This window comes from Dipodomys merriami, unplaced genomic scaffold (assembly GCF_024711535.1).
Source record: "Dipodomys merriami isolate MVZ:Mamm:240054 unplaced genomic scaffold, mDipMer1.0.p SCAF_16, whole genome shotgun sequence".
NCBI classification, from domain to species: Eukaryota; Metazoa; Chordata; class Mammalia; order Rodentia; family Heteromyidae; genus Dipodomys; species Dipodomys merriami.
Window position 1 is genome coordinate 11,977,714 of NW_027202937.1, and position 17,653 is coordinate 11,995,366.

General features: G+C 49.4%; 1 protein-coding gene and 1 pseudogene across 1 annotated transcript; one reads left to right on the forward strand and one right to left on the reverse strand.

Annotated features, from left to right (window-relative positions):
- The first annotated feature begins 296 nt into the window (after positions 1 to 296).
- Dhx16 (DEAH-box helicase 16) lies at positions 297 to 17,651 on the forward strand. The gene is made up of 20 exons (XM_070024206.1): positions 297 to 742; positions 2,634 to 2,881; positions 2,963 to 3,125; positions 3,438 to 3,494; positions 7,060 to 7,314; positions 7,692 to 7,895; positions 7,983 to 8,174; positions 8,783 to 8,893; positions 9,049 to 9,164; positions 9,735 to 9,945; positions 10,097 to 10,195; positions 10,310 to 10,462; positions 12,359 to 12,499; positions 12,697 to 12,859; positions 12,954 to 13,072; positions 13,176 to 13,243; positions 14,370 to 14,532; positions 14,634 to 14,795; positions 15,058 to 15,231; positions 17,391 to 17,651. The coding sequence occupies exons 1-20, from the start codon at positions 536 to 538 to the stop codon at positions 17,517 to 17,519; spliced, it is 3,135 nt and encodes a 1,044-aa protein (XP_069880307.1). The 5' UTR covers positions 297 to 535; the 3' UTR covers positions 17,520 to 17,651.
- On the reverse strand, positions 16,478 to 16,577 carry LOC138828521 (U6 spliceosomal RNA; annotated as a pseudogene).
- Positions 17,652 to 17,653: the final 2 nt, after the last annotated feature.

The following is a 17,653-nucleotide window of genomic DNA, read 5'->3' on the forward strand; positions in this document are numbered from 1 at the left end:
GGCTTTGAACAGCAATCCCCAGATTTCAGACTCTTGAGTAGCTGGGATTACAGGCGTGAGACACCGGCGCCCAGCCTGTTAACTTTTATTAAGATGCCAAGATGGCTTTATTTAGAACCAGCATCCTTATTTAAACATGAATATATGTTATGTAATATGAAATATATAAATAAATTGTATTTTTTTAAGAGACAAGGTTTCTTCCTTCTGTTAACTAAAATCTACGGACTGACCACCAGGGGGCGACAGAGAGATCGGGCAGGAACGGAAATGAACATACACTACCTCAAACGTGAGGGAAGAGTCTAAGAGATTTGGACTCCATCGGCCACCGTCGCGTTTTAGGCCTGGATGGAGCGGTTCCTTCTGCAGTCCGCGGTACCGGAAGACAGTTTTAGACGGTTTAAATACCATCTCGGAGGCAGCTCCGTTGTCGAGCTATCGCTGCGTCCCGGCAGCTCCGGCCTTGCGACCCGGCTCCGCGCTTCCGACTCTCCCGAGGCTTCGCGGGCGGGAGCGGAGAGCGCAGGTCGCCATGGCGACGCCGGCGGAGCTGGAGCGCTGGGTGCAGGAGGAGCTGCACTCGGTGCTGGGGCTGAGCGAGCGGCACGTCGCGCAGTTCCTCATCGGCACGGCGCAGCGCTGCGCCTCGGCCGAGGCGTTCGTGCAGCGCCTGCGAGACACCGACACCTTGGACCTCAGCGGGCCCGCTCGCGACTTCGCCCTCCGGCTCTGGAGCAAGGTGTGCGGGGCGCGGCGGGCGGGCGGGCGGGGCGGGGGGTGGGCGAGCGGGCTGGGGCGGGGGGGCGGGGCGGGCTGGGGCGGGGGGCGGGGCGGGCTGGGGCGGGGGCGGGCTGGCGGGCTGGGGCGGAGGGCGGGGCGGGCTGGGGCGGGGGGGCGGGGCGGGCTGGGGCGGGGGGCGGGGCCGGCTGGGGCGGGGGCGGGCTGGGGCGGGGGGCGGGGCGGGCGGGGGCGGGCTGGGGGCGGGGAGCGGGGCGGGGGGCGGGGCGGGCTGGGGCGGGGGGCGGAGCCGCCGCCCAGCCAACTCCGTTCTCACCGCGCTTGTCTTTTATCCACCTGCCGTCTAGAAGTGCTGTGCTAGGTGCTTCCGCCCAACGAGGACAGACCGGGCTTAAACGTAGTATTAAGTGTTAGGGAAATGGAGGAAGGACGGGAAAGGGAAGGGCCGCACTCGATGGTCGGCAGGGTAGGACTGTGTCTTCCCGCAGGTGTGGAGGTTGTGTGAGGGACTCGATCTGGGGCTGGGTTTATCAATAATAAAAAAAGTAGACAGGTCTTTGGGGGGGGCCGAGGGGGGCGTGTCCTTGGCCAGGCCCAGAGCGGAATGCGCTGCCTTGGGTGAGGGGGGTTTCAGCTTAGCCGGTTGGGGTCGGAGTGACCTGTCCGAGGACAAGCACCCGTGTGCGACCTGGTCTTGTGCACCTGGGGGAATAAGGCAGGAAGCAACCCTTCACTCAGTAGTTTTTCTGTTTCCAACTTTCACACAAAGCCCTTAGTAACTTGCAGTTTCGAATTCATAGGGTAGGTTGCTTCTGTTTCTTTTCCTACCCCCAACTCCCCCCACTTCTCCCTCTTCTCCTCCACCTCCTCTGTTTTTTCTCCTTCTCCTCCCCTTCCTCCTTCCCTCCTCCCTCTTCTCTTTGGTGGTACTGAGAGTTAACGCAGAGAGTATACTTGCTAACTACGTTTCTTTTCTTTGTTTTTGTTTTGTTTGTTTGTTTGTTTGTTTGTTTTGCAATCCTGGGGCCCGGCTGAGGGTCGCAGTTCTAATCCATCCTGGTCAAGAAAATCTGTGGGACTCTTGTCTCCATTTAGCCACCAGAAAACCCCAAGTGGAGCTGTGGCTCAAAGTGGTAGACTGCTATCCTTGAGCATAAGAGCTCAGGGACAAGCTCCCAGGCCATGCGTTCAAGCCCTACAACTGACAAAAAAAAAAAAAAAAAAAAAAAACAGCACCAAAAGAAAGTACCATGAGCCGGGTGCCAGTGGCTCATGCCTGTAATCCTAGCTACTCAGGAGGCTGAGATCTGAGGATCATGGTTCAAAGCCAGCCCAGGCAGGAAAAGTCCGTGAGACTCTTATCTCCAATAAACCACTAGAAAACCAGAGGTGGCACTGTGGCTGCAGTGGTAGATCACTCTCCTTGAGCTGAAGAGCTGAGGGACAGCACCCAGGCCCAAAGTTCAAGCCCCATGACCAACAAAAAAAAAAGAAAGTATCATGAGCCTAAGGACATTATATGTCTGTTAACTAGTTTGTCCAAGGAGTCTGGTTCTAGGGCATGCATGTGAAAGTACTGTCAGTCTCTTGTGTAGGAATGAATCATTGGGAAAAACAGAGTTATGAAAACTCCATGAAGGTAGAGATTTTTGTCCCTTCTTTATTCTTGTATTCATGGCACATGAGACAGGCTTCAGTAAATGCCCGTTAAGTAGATGACTAAAAGGAAGCTCATTCAGAAGCTGAGGGGTCCTTGTCCAGTCTGATAAAGCCACGGAGCAGAGACTGAAGGCTAACTTAATATCAAGTACTAGCTTATGTTAGGAACAGAGCTAAGTAGGAGGCCAAGTTCAGGAGTTGCTCTTACACCATATTGTCTCCTTTATTGGCAGGTACCACGGAAGCCCGTGGTAGAAAAGCCAGCTAGGGTAGCAGAGCGAGAGGCTCGAGCCCTGCTAGAGAAGAACAGATCTTACAAGTTGTTGGAAGACAGTGAAGAAAGCAGTGAGGAAACTGTGAGTCGGAGTGGGAGCAGTCTCCAGAAAAAGCGTAAAAAACGGAAACACCTCAGGAAGAAACACTATGATGATGAGGAAGAAGAAGAGGAAGACATTTCTGAGACAGGAAAAAAGAAGAAAGAGTAAGTCAGAAGCATGGGGAAAGAGGATGGAATGATAGACCTTTTGGAAGCCTCTATTTGATGCCATGTTCTGGTCTGCAGGGAGAATAAAGAGCAGACAAAGAAAGCAGAATCAGAGGATGAGTGGGAGCGGACAGAGCGAGAGCGTCTTCAGGACCTGGAGGAACGTGATGCTTTCGCAGAGCGAGTTCGGCAGCGGGACAAGGATCGGACTCGCAATGTCCTAGAGCGCTCAGACAAGAAGGTGGGAGCAACTTTATCTGTTCTATCCATTTCCAAGGTCCCTGGGTGAACTGTGAGGTGGCCATGATTTCAGAGAGTATAACTCTGGGAAGTCAGGAGGCTTTATTCAGGAATGTGTTCCTCTGCAGTAAGAGGATCCTTGTGGGTTTCCTGGCAAAGGTGACTGTACAACACAGAGATTCCTCACTGCACTGAGAGGGGTGCCCATTCAGAGGGTACAATCTGAACCGTCTTTGGAATTCAAAGAGAAAATGGCCACGGATGTGGGGGCTGTTTTGTCTCATGCCCCCCTCTACTCTTGGTTTCTTCTCAGGCATATGAAGAGGCTCAGAAGCGCCTCAAGATGGCTGAGGAAGACCGGAAAGCCATGGTGAGTCCTGGGGATGAGGAGTCCAAGATCAGAAGATGAAGGATTACAAGATGGAGTGGTGACCACAGGGAAGGTGATACAGAGGAAGTGTAGTAAGGGTGCTGATGAGTGAGCAGTCCTCTTGGTTGACAGGACCTAGCTGAGACAAGACTTGAGTACTAGAGGGAAGAAAACTACCACAAACCCTCCTTAACATATCAGTGAGTGAAATGTGGCTTTTCCTTCTCCTGGACTTAGTGAGATCCAGGCAGCTAGAATATTCTCCAAGGGGTGTCTAGAGGACCAGATCAGGGTGGCTATCCATTGCCCAGAGTTTGCTGACCATTCAGCTAAGACATACTCTTTCCAAATACCTTCTTCCTACTTAATCTCAGTATCCCCATGGCTTTCTGATCTTCTTGAATTGGTTTCTTGTGGGAGGTGGCAGAGCCCTTTGAGTTCATGAACTTGGCTTTTTTTTTTTCTCTCCAGTTATGGGGTTTTAACTCAGGGTCTGGGCACTGGGCTTGGGTGCCATCCCCGAGCCTTTTTGTGCTCAAGGCTAGCACTCTTACTATTTTTTTTTTTTTGGGGTCCGGTCGTGGGGCCTGAACTCTGGGCCTGGGCACTGTCCCTCAGCTCTTCAGCTCAAGGCTAGCACCCTACCACTTGAGCCACAGTGCCACTTCCGGCTTTTTTCTTTTTTGCTTATGTGGTGCTGAGGAATTGAACCCAGGGCCTCAGGCATGCAAGGGAAGTGCTCTACCACTGAGCCACCTTCCCAGCCCCGCACTCTTACTATTTGAGCCACAGCACCATTTCTGGCTCTGAGTAGTTTATTGGATTTAAGAGTCTCACAGACTTTCCTGTCCTGGCTGGCTTTGAACCTTGATCCTCAGATCTCAGTCAGGTGTGAGCCACCAGCGCATGGCTATGATCTTCCTTTTCATGCTTCCTACCATTTCTGGGATAAGAGGTGGGCAGTACCATGCCCAGCTTTTTCTGTTGAAATGGTGTCTTCTCATTTTCCTTCCAGTCTTCCCCCTCCCCCTCCTGCTGGCCTACAACATATGAGTAGCTAGGATTACAGGTGTTACCTTTTGGTCCTGCTAAATTTTTTAGTTAGTATTTTTTTTTTTTTGCTGGTCATGGGGCCTGAACTCTGGGTCCAGGGCATTGTCCCTCAGCTCTTTAGGTCAAGGCTAGTGGTCTACCACTGAGCCACCTTCCCAGCCCCTTTGTTTTGTTTTTTTACTGGTCTTGGGACTTGAACTCTGGGCTAGTCGTCTACCACTGAGCCACCTTCCCAGCCCCTTTGTTTTGTTTTTTTACTGGTCTTGGGACTTGAACTCTGGGCCTGGGCCCTGGCCCAGAGCTTCTTTTGCTCAAGGCAAGTAGTCTACCACTTGAGCCATAGCTTCACTCTGGCTTTTTTGATTAGTTTATTAGAGATAAGAGTCTCACAGGGCCATGCGCTGATGACTCATGCCTCTAATCCTAGCTATTCAGGAGGCTGAGATCTGAGGATCACAGTTCAAAGCCAGCCCGGCAGGAAAGTCTATGAAACTCCTATCTCCAATAAACCACCAGAAAACAGGAAGTGGCACTGCAGCTCAAGTGGTAGGGTGCTAGCCTTGAGCTGAAGAGCTGAGGGACAGCACTCAGGCCCAGATTCAAGGCCCAAGACAAACAAACAAACAAAAGAGTCTCACAGGATTTCCTGCCTAGGCTGGCTTCAAACCTCAATCCTTAGATCTCAGGTTCCTGAGTAGCTAGGATTACAGGTATGAGTCACCAGCACCCAACTTAGGTGTTTTTTTTTTTTTTTTGCCAGTCCTGGAGCTCGAACTAAGGGCTGGGAACTGTCCTTGAGCTTCTTGTGCTCAACACTAGCACTCTACTGCTTGAACCACAGTGCCACTTTCAGCTTTTTCTGTTTATGTGGTACTGAGAAATCAAACCTGAGGCTTCATGCTAGAGTGCTAGGCACGTACTCTACCACCACTAAGCCACATTCTAAGCCCCTTAGTTTTTTGTTTTTTTGTTTTTTGATCCGGTCGTGGGGCCTGAACTCTGGGCCTGGACGCTGTCTCTCAGCTCTTCAGCTCAAGGCTAGTGCTCCACCACTTGAGCCACAGCTCCACTTCTGGTTTTTTTCTTTTTTGCTTATGTGGTGCTGAGGAATCGAACCCAGGGCCTCAGGCATGCAAGGCAAGCACTCCACCACTGAGCCACCTTCCCATCCCCTCAAAGTGGTAGAGCTCTAGCCATGAACTGAAGAGCTGAGGGACAGTGAGCAGGCCCAGAGATCAGGCCCCAGGACCGACCAAAAAAACCCAAAACATAAAAGTATAAAATTGTCTCACCTCTCACCTATCAGGTTGAAGGTGTTTTATTGTGGTACTCAGATTAGATTGTAAACATAATCTCCATTTGAAGTTTATTAGAACAATCAATGGAGTTTTCTGAGTGGGAACATTGGTTGGTTTTTCTCTGCAGTAGGAGAGATTTTCCAAATCACAGGGCAGACCACAGTGTGAATCATAGGTGGAGCTACCAAGGCCCTGGGAAACCTGGGGCAAAGGTAACCACACAGAAACCAGGTGATCATAGCATGGGGAGAGGTTAGTCCTCAAAGCCATGTGTACATCATATAAAAACTTCCTAACCAGGTGCCAGTGGCTCACTCAGGAGGTCGACATTTGAGGATCATGGTTTGAAGCTGGGTTGGGCAGGAAAGTCTGTGAGATTCTTATCTCCAATTAACTAACTACCAGAAACATGGAAAAGGCACTGTGACTCAAGTAGCAGAGTGCTAGCCTTGAGTACAAAGAGTCTCAGAGACAGTGCCCAGGCCCTGACTTCAAGCCCCAGGATCAACCAAAAAAAACCTCTCCCCACTCTAGTCCATCTATGGGTATACATATATATGAACATATATATGAAGTATGTATATGCATATGAGTATATATTTATATATATGTAAAAATATATATGCACACTTTTTTTTTCTGTATATGTGGTATTGAGGAATTCAACCCAGGGCTTCATGCATTCTAGGCAAGCACTCTACCACTAAGCCACATTCCCAGCCCCACATATATTTTTTTCTATATAAACCTATACATCATATATGTTTATAATTCCTCCTACCCAAGCTGCAGCCATTGAGTTTAAGGCAGTAACTGGTGATGAGTACTACTGTACCACCCCCAAAGGTTTCCATTCTTATCTCAGTGGTTTACACTTGTGACCTGTGCTTTTTGAATGCTTGCTATGTCTGTTTTCCCCTTCCCATTAATTTGAATGAGATAGTAAGAGTAAAATAGTCAAACAATTGCCCTGATGTATCCACTCTGACAAGAGATTACTGACATTACAAGAGATGCTATCCAGTGGAAGATGGCTTCCAGCTCAGTCACCACTGTGCTGGAAAGCACTGTGCAGGGTCAGGGCAATGAGGCTCAGCTTTGGCTGGGCGTTAGAATGCAAGGTGCGGAGCAGGGCAGAGGCTTGCACATTTGGGGTGGGTAGGAAAAGATGTTGCTGCTTTTAACTAGGGATGGACTGTCCCTTCCTGCCTCAGGTCCCTGAGCTGAGGAAGAAATCCCGCCGAGAATACCTGGCCAAACGGGAACGAGAGAAGCTGGAGGACCTGGAGGCAGAGCTGGCTGATGAGGAATTCCTTTTTGGAGATGTGGAACTCAGCCGGCATGAACGGCGGGAGCTCAAATACAAGCGGCGAGTGCGGGATCTGGCCCGGGAATACCGGGCAGCCGGTGAGCAGGAGAAGCTGGAGGCCACCAACCGCTACCACATGCCCAAGGAGACCCGGGGACAGGTGAGCTGAAACGGTGTCACTTCACAGGATGGAGTATGCCTTGACTCCCCCAGGGGTAGAGGTAGTGATGAGAGGAGGGAACTGTGCACAGAAGCCTCCCTTAAGCCAGGCACTGGTGGCTCACACCTGTAATCCTAGCTACTCAGGAGGGTAAGATCTGGGGATTGTGGTTCAAAGCTAGCCCAGGCAGGAAAGGCCGTGAGACTCTTATCTCCAATTAACCACCAGAAAACCTGAGTGGCGCTATGGCTCAAAGTGGTGGAGCACTAGCCTTGAGCTGAAGAGCTCTTGAGTTCAAGCCCCATGGCTGACAAAAAAAGCGGCGGGGGGGGGGGGCACCTCTGTCTTCTGATCTTTACCTGTCCCTCTTTCCATAGCCAGCTCGAGCTGTAGAGGTAGTAGAAGAGGAATCAAGTGCTCCTGGGGAAGAACAGAGGCGATGGGAGGAGGCCCGACTTGGGGCAGCATCCCTGAAATTTGGGGCTCGAGATGCCGCCTCCCAGGAGCCCAAGTATCAGCTAGTGCTGGAAGAGGAGGAGACCATCGAGTTTGTCTGCGCCACTCAGCTCCAGGGTGATGAGGTAAGAGGGAAACCAGGACAATATGAGGAGAATCCTCTCCCCCTCCCAAGCTGGCATGTAGCTCATAGCCCTCCCTTCCTTCCTTAGGAGCCGTCAGCTCCCCCTCCATCAGCACAGGCCCAGCAGAAGGAGTCCATCCAGGCCGTCCGTCGCAGCCTCCCTGTGTTCCCATTCCGGGAAGAGCTCCTGGCTGCCATCGCTAATCACCAAGTTCTCATCATCGAAGGGGAGACTGGCTCAGGGAAGACCACCCAGATCCCACAGTACCTGTTTGAGGAGGTTAGTCATCACAGCCTTGTCCTGGGTATTGGCGCTCACAGTCCTGTCCAAACTCCTTTCCATAGCCTGAGGAGTTGTCTACCTGTCTTTTCCACTTAATCTTGTGGCTCTTGAGAAGAAAGACTATACCATTTTTGCATCTCTTCTCATGGTGTCCATACCCGGTAGGCATTCAGTACACTCACATGCAAAGGCCTAGGAGACAGATGCAATGCGCTGCAGGTCAGTGTTGCCCTCCCATACTTCAGCCCAGCATGACCTCTGTCTCTCACTGCCAGCCAGAGAATAAGGAGTTAAAGGTCTTGTTTCCTGTAGGTTTTACCTGTTGTCTCCTATTGCCTTATCTGATCTGTTCCTTTCTAGCTCAAGGTTAGCAAAGCCCAGACCTTGATGATGACCCAGGTGGTTAGCTGCAGACCCAAAGGACTGCAGGGCTGGCTGAGCACTTCTTGAGTTCTCAGTCTGTTGTTTGTTTGCCTGTCTTTCTCCTTTTCAGCTTCTCTCTGTTCTCTCCTTTCCCCTAACCTTCCTGGGTTTTGTAACTTCCTCTGAACTGTGGTTGGATCCGGGAGGTATATTTACCAGTTACTTCTTTCTTTGTCATTCAGGGCTACACAAAGAAGGGTATGAAGATTGCCTGCACCCAGCCCCGCAGAGTGGCAGCCATGAGTGTGGCTGCCAGAGTGGCCCGGGAGATGGGTGTAAAGCTTGGGAATGAGGTGAGCTATAGGAACTCAGGGGTGGAGCGATCTGCTAGGATCTGAGACTCAGTCCACATTGCCCTGGGGACTGCATTGATCCTTTGTCCCCTGTCCTCACGTTCCCCTCAGGGGCCATAAGTCCACTCTCAATTGCCAATGCTCCCTTTGACCAGGTTGGCTACAGCATCCGCTTTGAGGACTGCACATCAGAGCGAACAGTCCTCCGCTACATGACGGATGGGATGCTTCTCCGGGAGTTCCTCTCTGAACCTGACCTAGCCAGCTACAGGTACACACAGAGGCCCAATCTGGACTTCTCCTACTCAACTGCCCTCTCCTCCTGTATCCTTTAATCTTCTCTCCCCTTCCCACCCAGCCAATTCTGCCATTGTCTTCTGATCAGCCCACCAGTTCTTGACTCTGTTGTTGAAATGGTCCTCGAACTGGTCTATATGTCTCTAGGCTAGAGAGCAGAGCAGCAGAATTTAGAAGACCAAAATGGCAGAGTAGTACTATGAGGACTGGAAGTGCTATGAGACCATTTGAACACAGTTGTTCTTCTTACAGAGGAGAATCTTAAGAGGGGCTATCACATGGGAAGAAGCACCAGGTTTTGTGCCATGTGACTCAGAAGGCTCTGGAACTTGAGAGGTTAAAGGGTGGCACATCAACTCTACACCACAGGCAGACTCTTGACTCTGACCCAGAGATGTCAGAGTCATCCCAACTCTAGCTTCCAACCTCTACCTCCTGGCTGCTTTTTTTTTGTCCTTTGCTTCTAACCCTCCCTTTTGTTATAGAAGACCTAGCATCCAGGTCCAGATCTCCTCCCTCACTGTTCCTCCCATTCTTTTCCCAGTGTGGTGATGGTGGATGAAGCTCATGAACGGACCCTGCACACAGACATTCTCTTTGGGCTGATCAAGGATGTGGCTCGCTTCCGGCCTGAGCTCAAGGTCCTGGTAGCTTCTGCCACATTGGACACTGCCCGGTTTTCTACCTTCTTTGATGATGCCCCTGTGTTTCGAATCCCTGGCCGGAGGTTTCCAGTTGACATCTTCTATACCAAGGTGCACCCTCAGGGAGGGTGGATTTAAGTGGGATGCAGTGAAGCTGGGGCCTTTGGGGCAGGGGAGTGCGGTAAAGTGTACGTTGAGCTGGGAGAGGAAGAGAAGCTTGTTTATACAGGTGACTCCCCAACTCTGTCTTCTTCCTCCCCAGGCTCCAGAGGCTGACTACCTGGAAGCCTGTGTTGTGTCTGTGCTGCAAATCCATGTGACACAGCCCCCTGGGGACATCCTGGTGTTCCTGACTGGACAGGTATGTGCTATAGTGGGAAAGGGGCTAGTGTATCCCTAAGGAAAACAGGGCAGGGGTGAGGGTATAGGTTTCCATGACTTCAGGATCACTGATGCTCTCCTGCCCCACACCTAGGAGGAGATTGAGGCTGCTTGTGAGATGCTCCAGGATCGCTGCCGTCGACTGGGCTCCAAAATCCGGGAGCTCCTGGTGCTGCCCATTTATGCCAACCTGCCCTCTGACATGCAGGCTCGCATCTTCCAACCTACGCCTCCTGGGGCCCGAAAGGTCAGTTGGAGAAACCTCCACTTTTTTTTTTTTTTTTTTTTTTTTGTATCATGGGGCTTAAACCCAGGGCCTGAGAGCTGTCCCTGATATCGTCTGCTCAGGGCTAGCTCTCTACCACTTTGAGCCACAGTGCCATTTCCAAGAAGCCTCCACTCTTGATCTTGCAATGTACATGGTGGGTGGTGAAGCAAAGGACTGTGCTAGCACTATTGTAGATGTAGCTGAGGAGCCACCAGGTCCTCATTCCAGGCTGCAGGTGGATGAATGTGATGTCCACTGAGAAAAAGCCAAGTACACAACCCACGGAGTAGGTAGGACAGAGATTGATGTGCTGGGAGGTAAAGTTTGAAATGGAACTTGGAGAAAAGCACTGGGAAAATACCAGAGGAAAGCCTGAGGTTAGCGTGGAGAAGGTGGGCCTAATAAGCTCATGTAGTGTGACAGAGGCCCAAGGCCATCTATTGTGGGCTGAGATAAAGGGGGTTTTGATGGCAGGTAGATGCATTTGGCGGAATGACAACCAAAGGATTTTAGGTGGGGTTGGGTTGTAGCTCAGTGGAAGAGTACTTGCCTAGCACGGGTAGCATGTTTGAGGGCCTGGGTCCTATCCGTAACACTGCAACAACAACAAATGATGATCAACACAAAGTCTAGCCTAGTCACAGAACTTGTATCCTCATAGGAGGCAACATTGGACAGACAAATAATAATACCTGTTTCTAAGGAGTCCTCTGAAAAACTGCAGGGCAGCATTGGAGGATGCACATAGACTTTGCTGGTTGAGGGGATATAGGGAAGGCTTCTCTAATAAGGAGAAGGTGAAGTAGAGGAATGAGGGAGCAAGAAGGAAGAGAGCGCTATAGAAGTAAGGGTGAACCGGCGCCAGTGGCTCACGCCTGTAATCCTAGCTACTCAGGAGGCTGAGATCTGAGGATCACGGTTCAAAGCCAGCCCAGGCAGGAAAGGCCATGAGACTATTTCCAGTTAACCACCAGAAAACCAGAAGTCGTGCTGTGGCTTAAAGTGGTAGAGCACTTGCCTTGAGCTGAAGAGCTGAGGGACAGCACCCAGGCCCAGAGTTCAAGCCCTACAACTGACCAAAAAAGAAAGAGTGAGGAAAGCATGCACCTAGATGGGTCAGAAAGGAAGTACAGATGGTGCTAGAAGAGGTTGGGAAGACATCTGGGCCTAGGGCCTTAGGCTTTAAGGTACTTGGATCATACTCTGTAGTGAGGGAGCTGGGAATGATGTGATGTTTCTATGCTAAAAATGACTATTCTGGCCAGGCACTGGTAATTCATATCTCTAATCTTAGCTACTCAGGGGGCTAAGATCCAAAGCCAGCACATGCGGAAAAGTCCACTAGACCCCTTCTCCATAGTCAGCAAAAGCAGGGTTAGAGGTGTGGCTCAAGTGGTAGAGTGCTGGTCAAGCAAGTATAAGGTTCTGAGTTCAAATCCCAGTGTCATCACTGGGAGGGAAAAAGGGACCATTCTGGAGGCTGGGTGATACTCTCGGAATAGAAGCCAGGAGATGGCTCTAGGGAGACTGTTATAAGAAGAGGTGTGTAAAGATGAATATGGAAATGGAGGTAAGGAAGATGGGGGCAAGAACTTGCACACCCCCATCTCCCATCTCTGAAAGAAAAGCCCTAAGTACCCTCTGCCTCTCCGTTTTCTTTCTGCATCATGTCCCTGCTGACTATCACCCCCGCTTCTTTTACCTGTTTGCTGGTCTTGTCATCTCCTAGCCTTAAATGTGAATTCCTCTTACTCCCTTTCCCCAGCCTCCCGCCTCCCACTTGACTGTCCATTCCTAGCTTTCCACGATTACTCTTCCTGAGTATCGAGGTTGGGGGGACCGGGTTCTGAATTTGTCTCATGTGCTTTTCCCCAGGTAGTTGTGGCAACAAACATTGCAGAGACATCACTCACCATCGAGGGCATCATTTATGTACTTGATCCAGGGTTCTGTAAGCAGAAGAGCTACAATCCCCGCACAGGCATGGAGTCGCTCACTGTCACACCCTGCAGCAAGGTCAGCCTGGGTCCCCATGGGGCAGGGAAAGGCAGAAATAGCCTCTAGGAACAGTACAATTCAGCAATAGGGTGGCCCCACTTAGAGGACAGGAGAAGAGCAGTTTGCATCCTCCCAGAATTTTTGCATAAATATTGCCTTGTCCTCTGTGTTCCCTGACCCTATCATCAGCCAGCTTGCCTGTCCTTACTTTCCAGGCTTCAGCCAATCAGCGGGCTGGGCGAGCAGGTCGAGTGGCTGCAGGGAAGTGCTTCCGCCTATACACAGCCTGGGCCTATCAGCATGAGCTGGAAGAGACCACAGTGCCTGAGATCCAGAGGACCAGCCTGGGCAATGTTGTGTTACTGCTCAAGAGCTTAGGTGAGTAGGCTGCACTAGTGCTCCCTAGAGGCAGGTGAATGGGTGAGGCCACTGGTCCATATGTGGCGTCTCTATCCTTTATATCTTTCTCCAGGGATCCATGACCTGGTGCACTTTGACTTCCTGGACCCGCCACCATATGAGACCCTGCTGCTGGCTTTGGAACAACTGTATGCTCTAGGAGCCCTTAATCACCTTGGGGAGCTCACCACGGTGAGATGACTGGGTGGCACAGGCTGGGACTGGATGAAGCAAGAGACCCCTGTTGTGGAGGGGAACCTGAGGGAAGACTCAACTCTGTCTTTGTTCTCCTTAGACTGGTCGAAAGATGGCAGAGCTGCCCGTGGACCCCATGCTGTCTAAAATGATTTTGGCCTCTGAGAAGTAAGTCTTCCACCTGTGGCTGCACGGGCCATCTCTTCCTCCTTTTCTTGATCATACTGTCCTTTAGCAAATAACAAGATGTTTAAGAACTCTTATTGTCCCGTTCAAGGCCCATTGTGTAAAATGCTGTCATAGACACATGCCAGTGGCTTACACCTGTAATCCTAACTTCTCAGAAGGCTGAGGATTGTGGTTTCAAGCCATCCCTGGACAGAAAAGTCAGCAATACTTTTTCTCCAACTAACCAGCAAAAAAGCTTGACTGGAGATGTGGCTTAAGTGGCAGTGGGCTAGGAGAAAGCATGCCAGTCAAGAGAGCAAGGCCAAGTAGAAGCCACAGTGCAAAACAAAAAAACACAAAATAAAAACATGCTGTGGGGCACCGGTGGCTCACGCCTGTAATCCTAGCTACTTAGGAGGCTGAGATCTGAGGATCACAGTTCAAAGCCAGCCCGGGCAGGAAAGACTGTGAGACTCCTATCTCTAATAAACCACCAGAAAACCGGAAGTGGCGCTGTAGCTCAAGTAGTAGAGTGCTCTCCTTGAGCTGAAGAGCTGAGGGACAGCACCCAGGCCCAAAGTTCAAGCCCCACGACGGACAAAAAAAAAAAAACACAAAAAAAACATGCTGTGCTCTGGATCAATATTAAGTGGATAAGGTTGACAGACATAGAAAATCCAGGGCTGTGAATGGAGGTGGGAGATTTCCTTCTGTGAGAGGTGGGGAGACAGGGCTGCTCTTGATGCTTTCTCATTCCTGAGATTTCAGACTGGACCACATAGATGTAGCTGTGTGACTCCACCTTGAAAGCCATTCCTCTGCTGTGGTTGTTAGAACTCTCCCCAAGGCACACAGACACACCTTTCTACAAAGCACCCCCAGACTTCCCTTCCTACCCCTGCCTCAGTGGCCATTATGCTGTGTAATAGGATGATTACATATGCCTCCCCCTTCGCCATCCCTACAAAGGTACTGCCACCACCAGAACAGATTTGCTGTCTTTTGTAGCCACTGTCCCAACCAGCTCTTCCCACGTGAGACACATCTACCACAGTGATCAGTCTCCTCTGATTGTATGCCTATAGTTAGGTGCCTTGCTTTGAACTCTCACTGTCTTCCTGTTCAGGTACAGCTGTTCAGAGGAGATCCTGACAGTGGCTGCCATGCTCTCTGTCAACAACTCCATCTTCTACCGGCCTAAGGACAAGGTTGTCCATGCTGACAATGCCCGAGTCAACTTCTTCCTCCCTGGTGGGGACCACCTGGTTCTGCTGAACGTGTATACACAGGTCAGGGCTTGAGTGAGTGGGAAAGTGGGAAATGTGGGAGACTATGGTCCTGTTGTATCCTGAAAGTCCCTCCACCTTTCTTTTGAACCGTTTTCATTTAGTGGGCTGAGAGTGGCTACTCTTCCCAATGGTGCTATGAGAACTTTGTACAGTTCAGATCCATGCGCCGAGCCCGGGATGTGCGGGAACAGCTGGAAGGGCTCCTGGAGCGGGTGGAAGTTGGTCTGAGCTCCTGCCAGGGGGACTACATCCGGGTCCGCAAGGTCAGTCAATGTTCTTCAGTCTGCTGCTGTCTGCCCAGAACCCCTGAGGAGCAAGCTCTTCCCCTGAGGCCACACAGCAGTGCCCATCCTGAGCTCTTCCCCTGGTGGACCATGTGTTCTCTCAAGTTTGCTCTTTCCCAGACCACTAAAGCTTATCTCAGTGGGGTTTTCACACATTCTTTTCCTTTCTAGTTTTCTGAAGCCTAAACAAGGGTTCCCCCATCTGTCTGACCCCAATGACTTTCTTTTGCCTGCTCCCTAGGCTATCACTGCTGGTTACTTTTACCACATAGCACGGCTGACACGTAGTGGTTACCGCACAGTGAAACAGCAGCAGACAGTGTTCATCCATCCCAACTCCTCACTCTTTGAGCAGCAGCCACGCTGGTTGCTCTACCATGAACTCGTCTTGACCACCAAGGAGTTTATGAGACAGGTAAGGGATCATTATCTGCCCAGGTAATGTGTGTGGGATAGATAGAATGATGACAAACTAAGAACCAAGTTTCTTGTTTCTGGGACTAGTACAGAAAAATACATTATTTTTATGTAGGATCAGATGGAAAGACTTCCTTTTCTTTTTCACTGTGTGTGTGTGTGTGTGTGTGTGTGTGTGTGTGTGTGTGTGTGTGTGTGTGTGTGTGTGTGTGTGTGTGTGTGTGTGTGTGTGTGTGTGTGTGTGTGTGTGTGTGCGCGCTATTATTGGGGCTTAAACTCAGGGTCTCTTGCTATTTTTATTGTTGGTTGTGGGGCTTGAACTCAAGAGCCTGAGTGCTGTCTCTAAGTCTCTTTGTGCTCAGGGCTAGCACTCTACAGCTTGACCCACAGTGCCATTTTCCTTTTTTGAGTGGTTAATTGGAGATAAGAGTCTCACTGGAAGTTTTCTGCCTGGGCTGGCTTTGAATTTCAATTCTCAGATCTCAGCCTCCTGAGTAGCTAGAATTACAGGCATGAGCCACTAGTGCCCGGCTTTTCATTCTAACACTTGAGCTACACCTCCACTTCTGGATTTAGAGTCTTTCTGACTTGTCTGCTTGGGCTGGCTTCAAACTGAGATTTGCAGATCTCAGCCTTCTGAGTGTAGGACTTTTTTTTTTATTATTATTATTCCTGGGGCTTGAACTCAGGGCCTAGGTACTGAATTTTTTTGCTCAAGACTAGTGTTCTACCACTTGAGCCACAACATTTCAAGCTTTTTTTTTTTTTGGTGGTTAATTGGAGGTAAGTTTCACAGACTTTTCTGCTGGGCTCAATTCAAACTTGATGCTCAGATCTTAACTTTTTGAGTAGCTAGTATAACAGGTATGAGTCTACCAGCCTCCAGCTTATATACGATTAATTTACTTCATTGATCCTTTCTAGCTGGAGATATTTTACTAGAGAGTAATAACTGTCTCCTAACAAGATCTGATTCAGTTGTTTTCTTCGCTTGGAGTTTTCTTGATTTTTAGAAAATTTTTTCTGCATCTTCTAACACATGTATTTGATGTATTCATTAAAACCATTAATTCAACCATAGCAACACCTGAAGTGAGGTCTGATGCCTATGGTAAGGAAGAGTGAGCCCACTGTTCATTGGAAACACCCTAAAGACTCTGAGGGGTACCTCTTTCCCTCTTTCCCTCCTCATTTCCTTGTCTTCCTCGTTCCCCCAGACCATTAACTCTTTTTTTTTTTTCCCCAAAAATATGGAACACTTGAATTTACCTGTCATCCTTGCACAGAGGCTATGGTAATCTTCTCTATATCGTTCCAATTGTAGTATATGTGCTGGAAAAGCAAGCGCGACCATTAATTTCATTTAGTAGCCCCTTGAAGCTGGCTTCTCAGCTGGGCACCGATGGCTCACACCTGTAATCCTAGCTACTTAGGAGACTGAGATCTGAGGATGGTATTTCAAAGCTGGCCTGGATAGAAAAGTCCCATGAGACTTATCGCCAATTAACCACTCAAAAAAAAAAAAAAAACAAAACCCAGAAGTATAGCCGTGGTTCAATTGGTAGTTCCCAAGCTTTGAGCACAAAACACTCAGGGACAGCACCCAAGCCCAGAGTTGAAGCCTCACAACCAACCAAAAAGCTCATTTCTCTCCATACCTGCCATTCCTTTATTCCCTGTGTAGAGGCCATACAAACCCACTTTCCATCTATTACCAGTTCTTCAACTACTTGAGTTTTCAGGCTCAGCTGCCCTAGGGAACTCCAAAAGACATAATTTCTAACAGCTGGCTTGGTGTCTTCCAGGATCTGAGAACTGTAACTTATATTCAATAACATTTAAATGTGTTTAAATACAAGTGTTTAAGGTGCTTGGATTACAGTGGTAAGTAAAGCAGATGGAGTCTGTCATTAGAGTGTACTTTTAGTCTTTTCATAGCTCCTTCTTAGGGATAACTTACTTGATATTTTGAATATAGAACTATATCTGCACTTTAGGTATGTAATACAGCCAGTACCTTTTTCCCCCAGCCCGGCAGTCAATGCAATATATATATATATATATATATATATTTTTTTTTTTTTTTTGTGACCTATACACTTGAGATGCTAGATTAAAAACAAGGGAGCCCTGACTGATCTTTTTTCTCTTTTCTAGGTGTTGGAGATTGAGAGCAGTTGGCTTTTGGAAGTGGCTCCCCACTACTATAAGGCCAAGGAGGTAGAAGATCCCCATACAAAGAAAATGCCCAAAAAAATAGGCAAGACACGAGAAGAGCTGGGGTAGAGAAAAGGACAAATGGAAAGAACTTGATACCAGCACCTTTTCTTTCTGTACACTGTTTAATATCTATTAAATAAAATTATTTTTGAATAAAGTTTGTGGGAACTTGTGGGATGCACAGAAAGTGACATGAAATC

Excerpts from the sequence above, each read along its gene's own strand:
- Dhx16 (XM_070024206.1), top strand. The coding sequence starts at position 536 with ATGGCGACGCCGGCGGAGCTGGAGCGCTGGGTGCAGGAGGAGCTGCAC. Across the intron at positions 8,175-8,782 it reads CACAGTACCTGTTTGAGGAG|GGCTACACAAAGAAGGGTAT; the intron begins GTTAGTCATCAC and ends TTTGTCATTCAG. Across the intron at positions 14,796-15,057 it reads ACTACATCCGGGTCCGCAAG|GCTATCACTGCTGGTTACTT; the intron begins GTCAGTCAATGT and ends CCTGCTCCCTAG.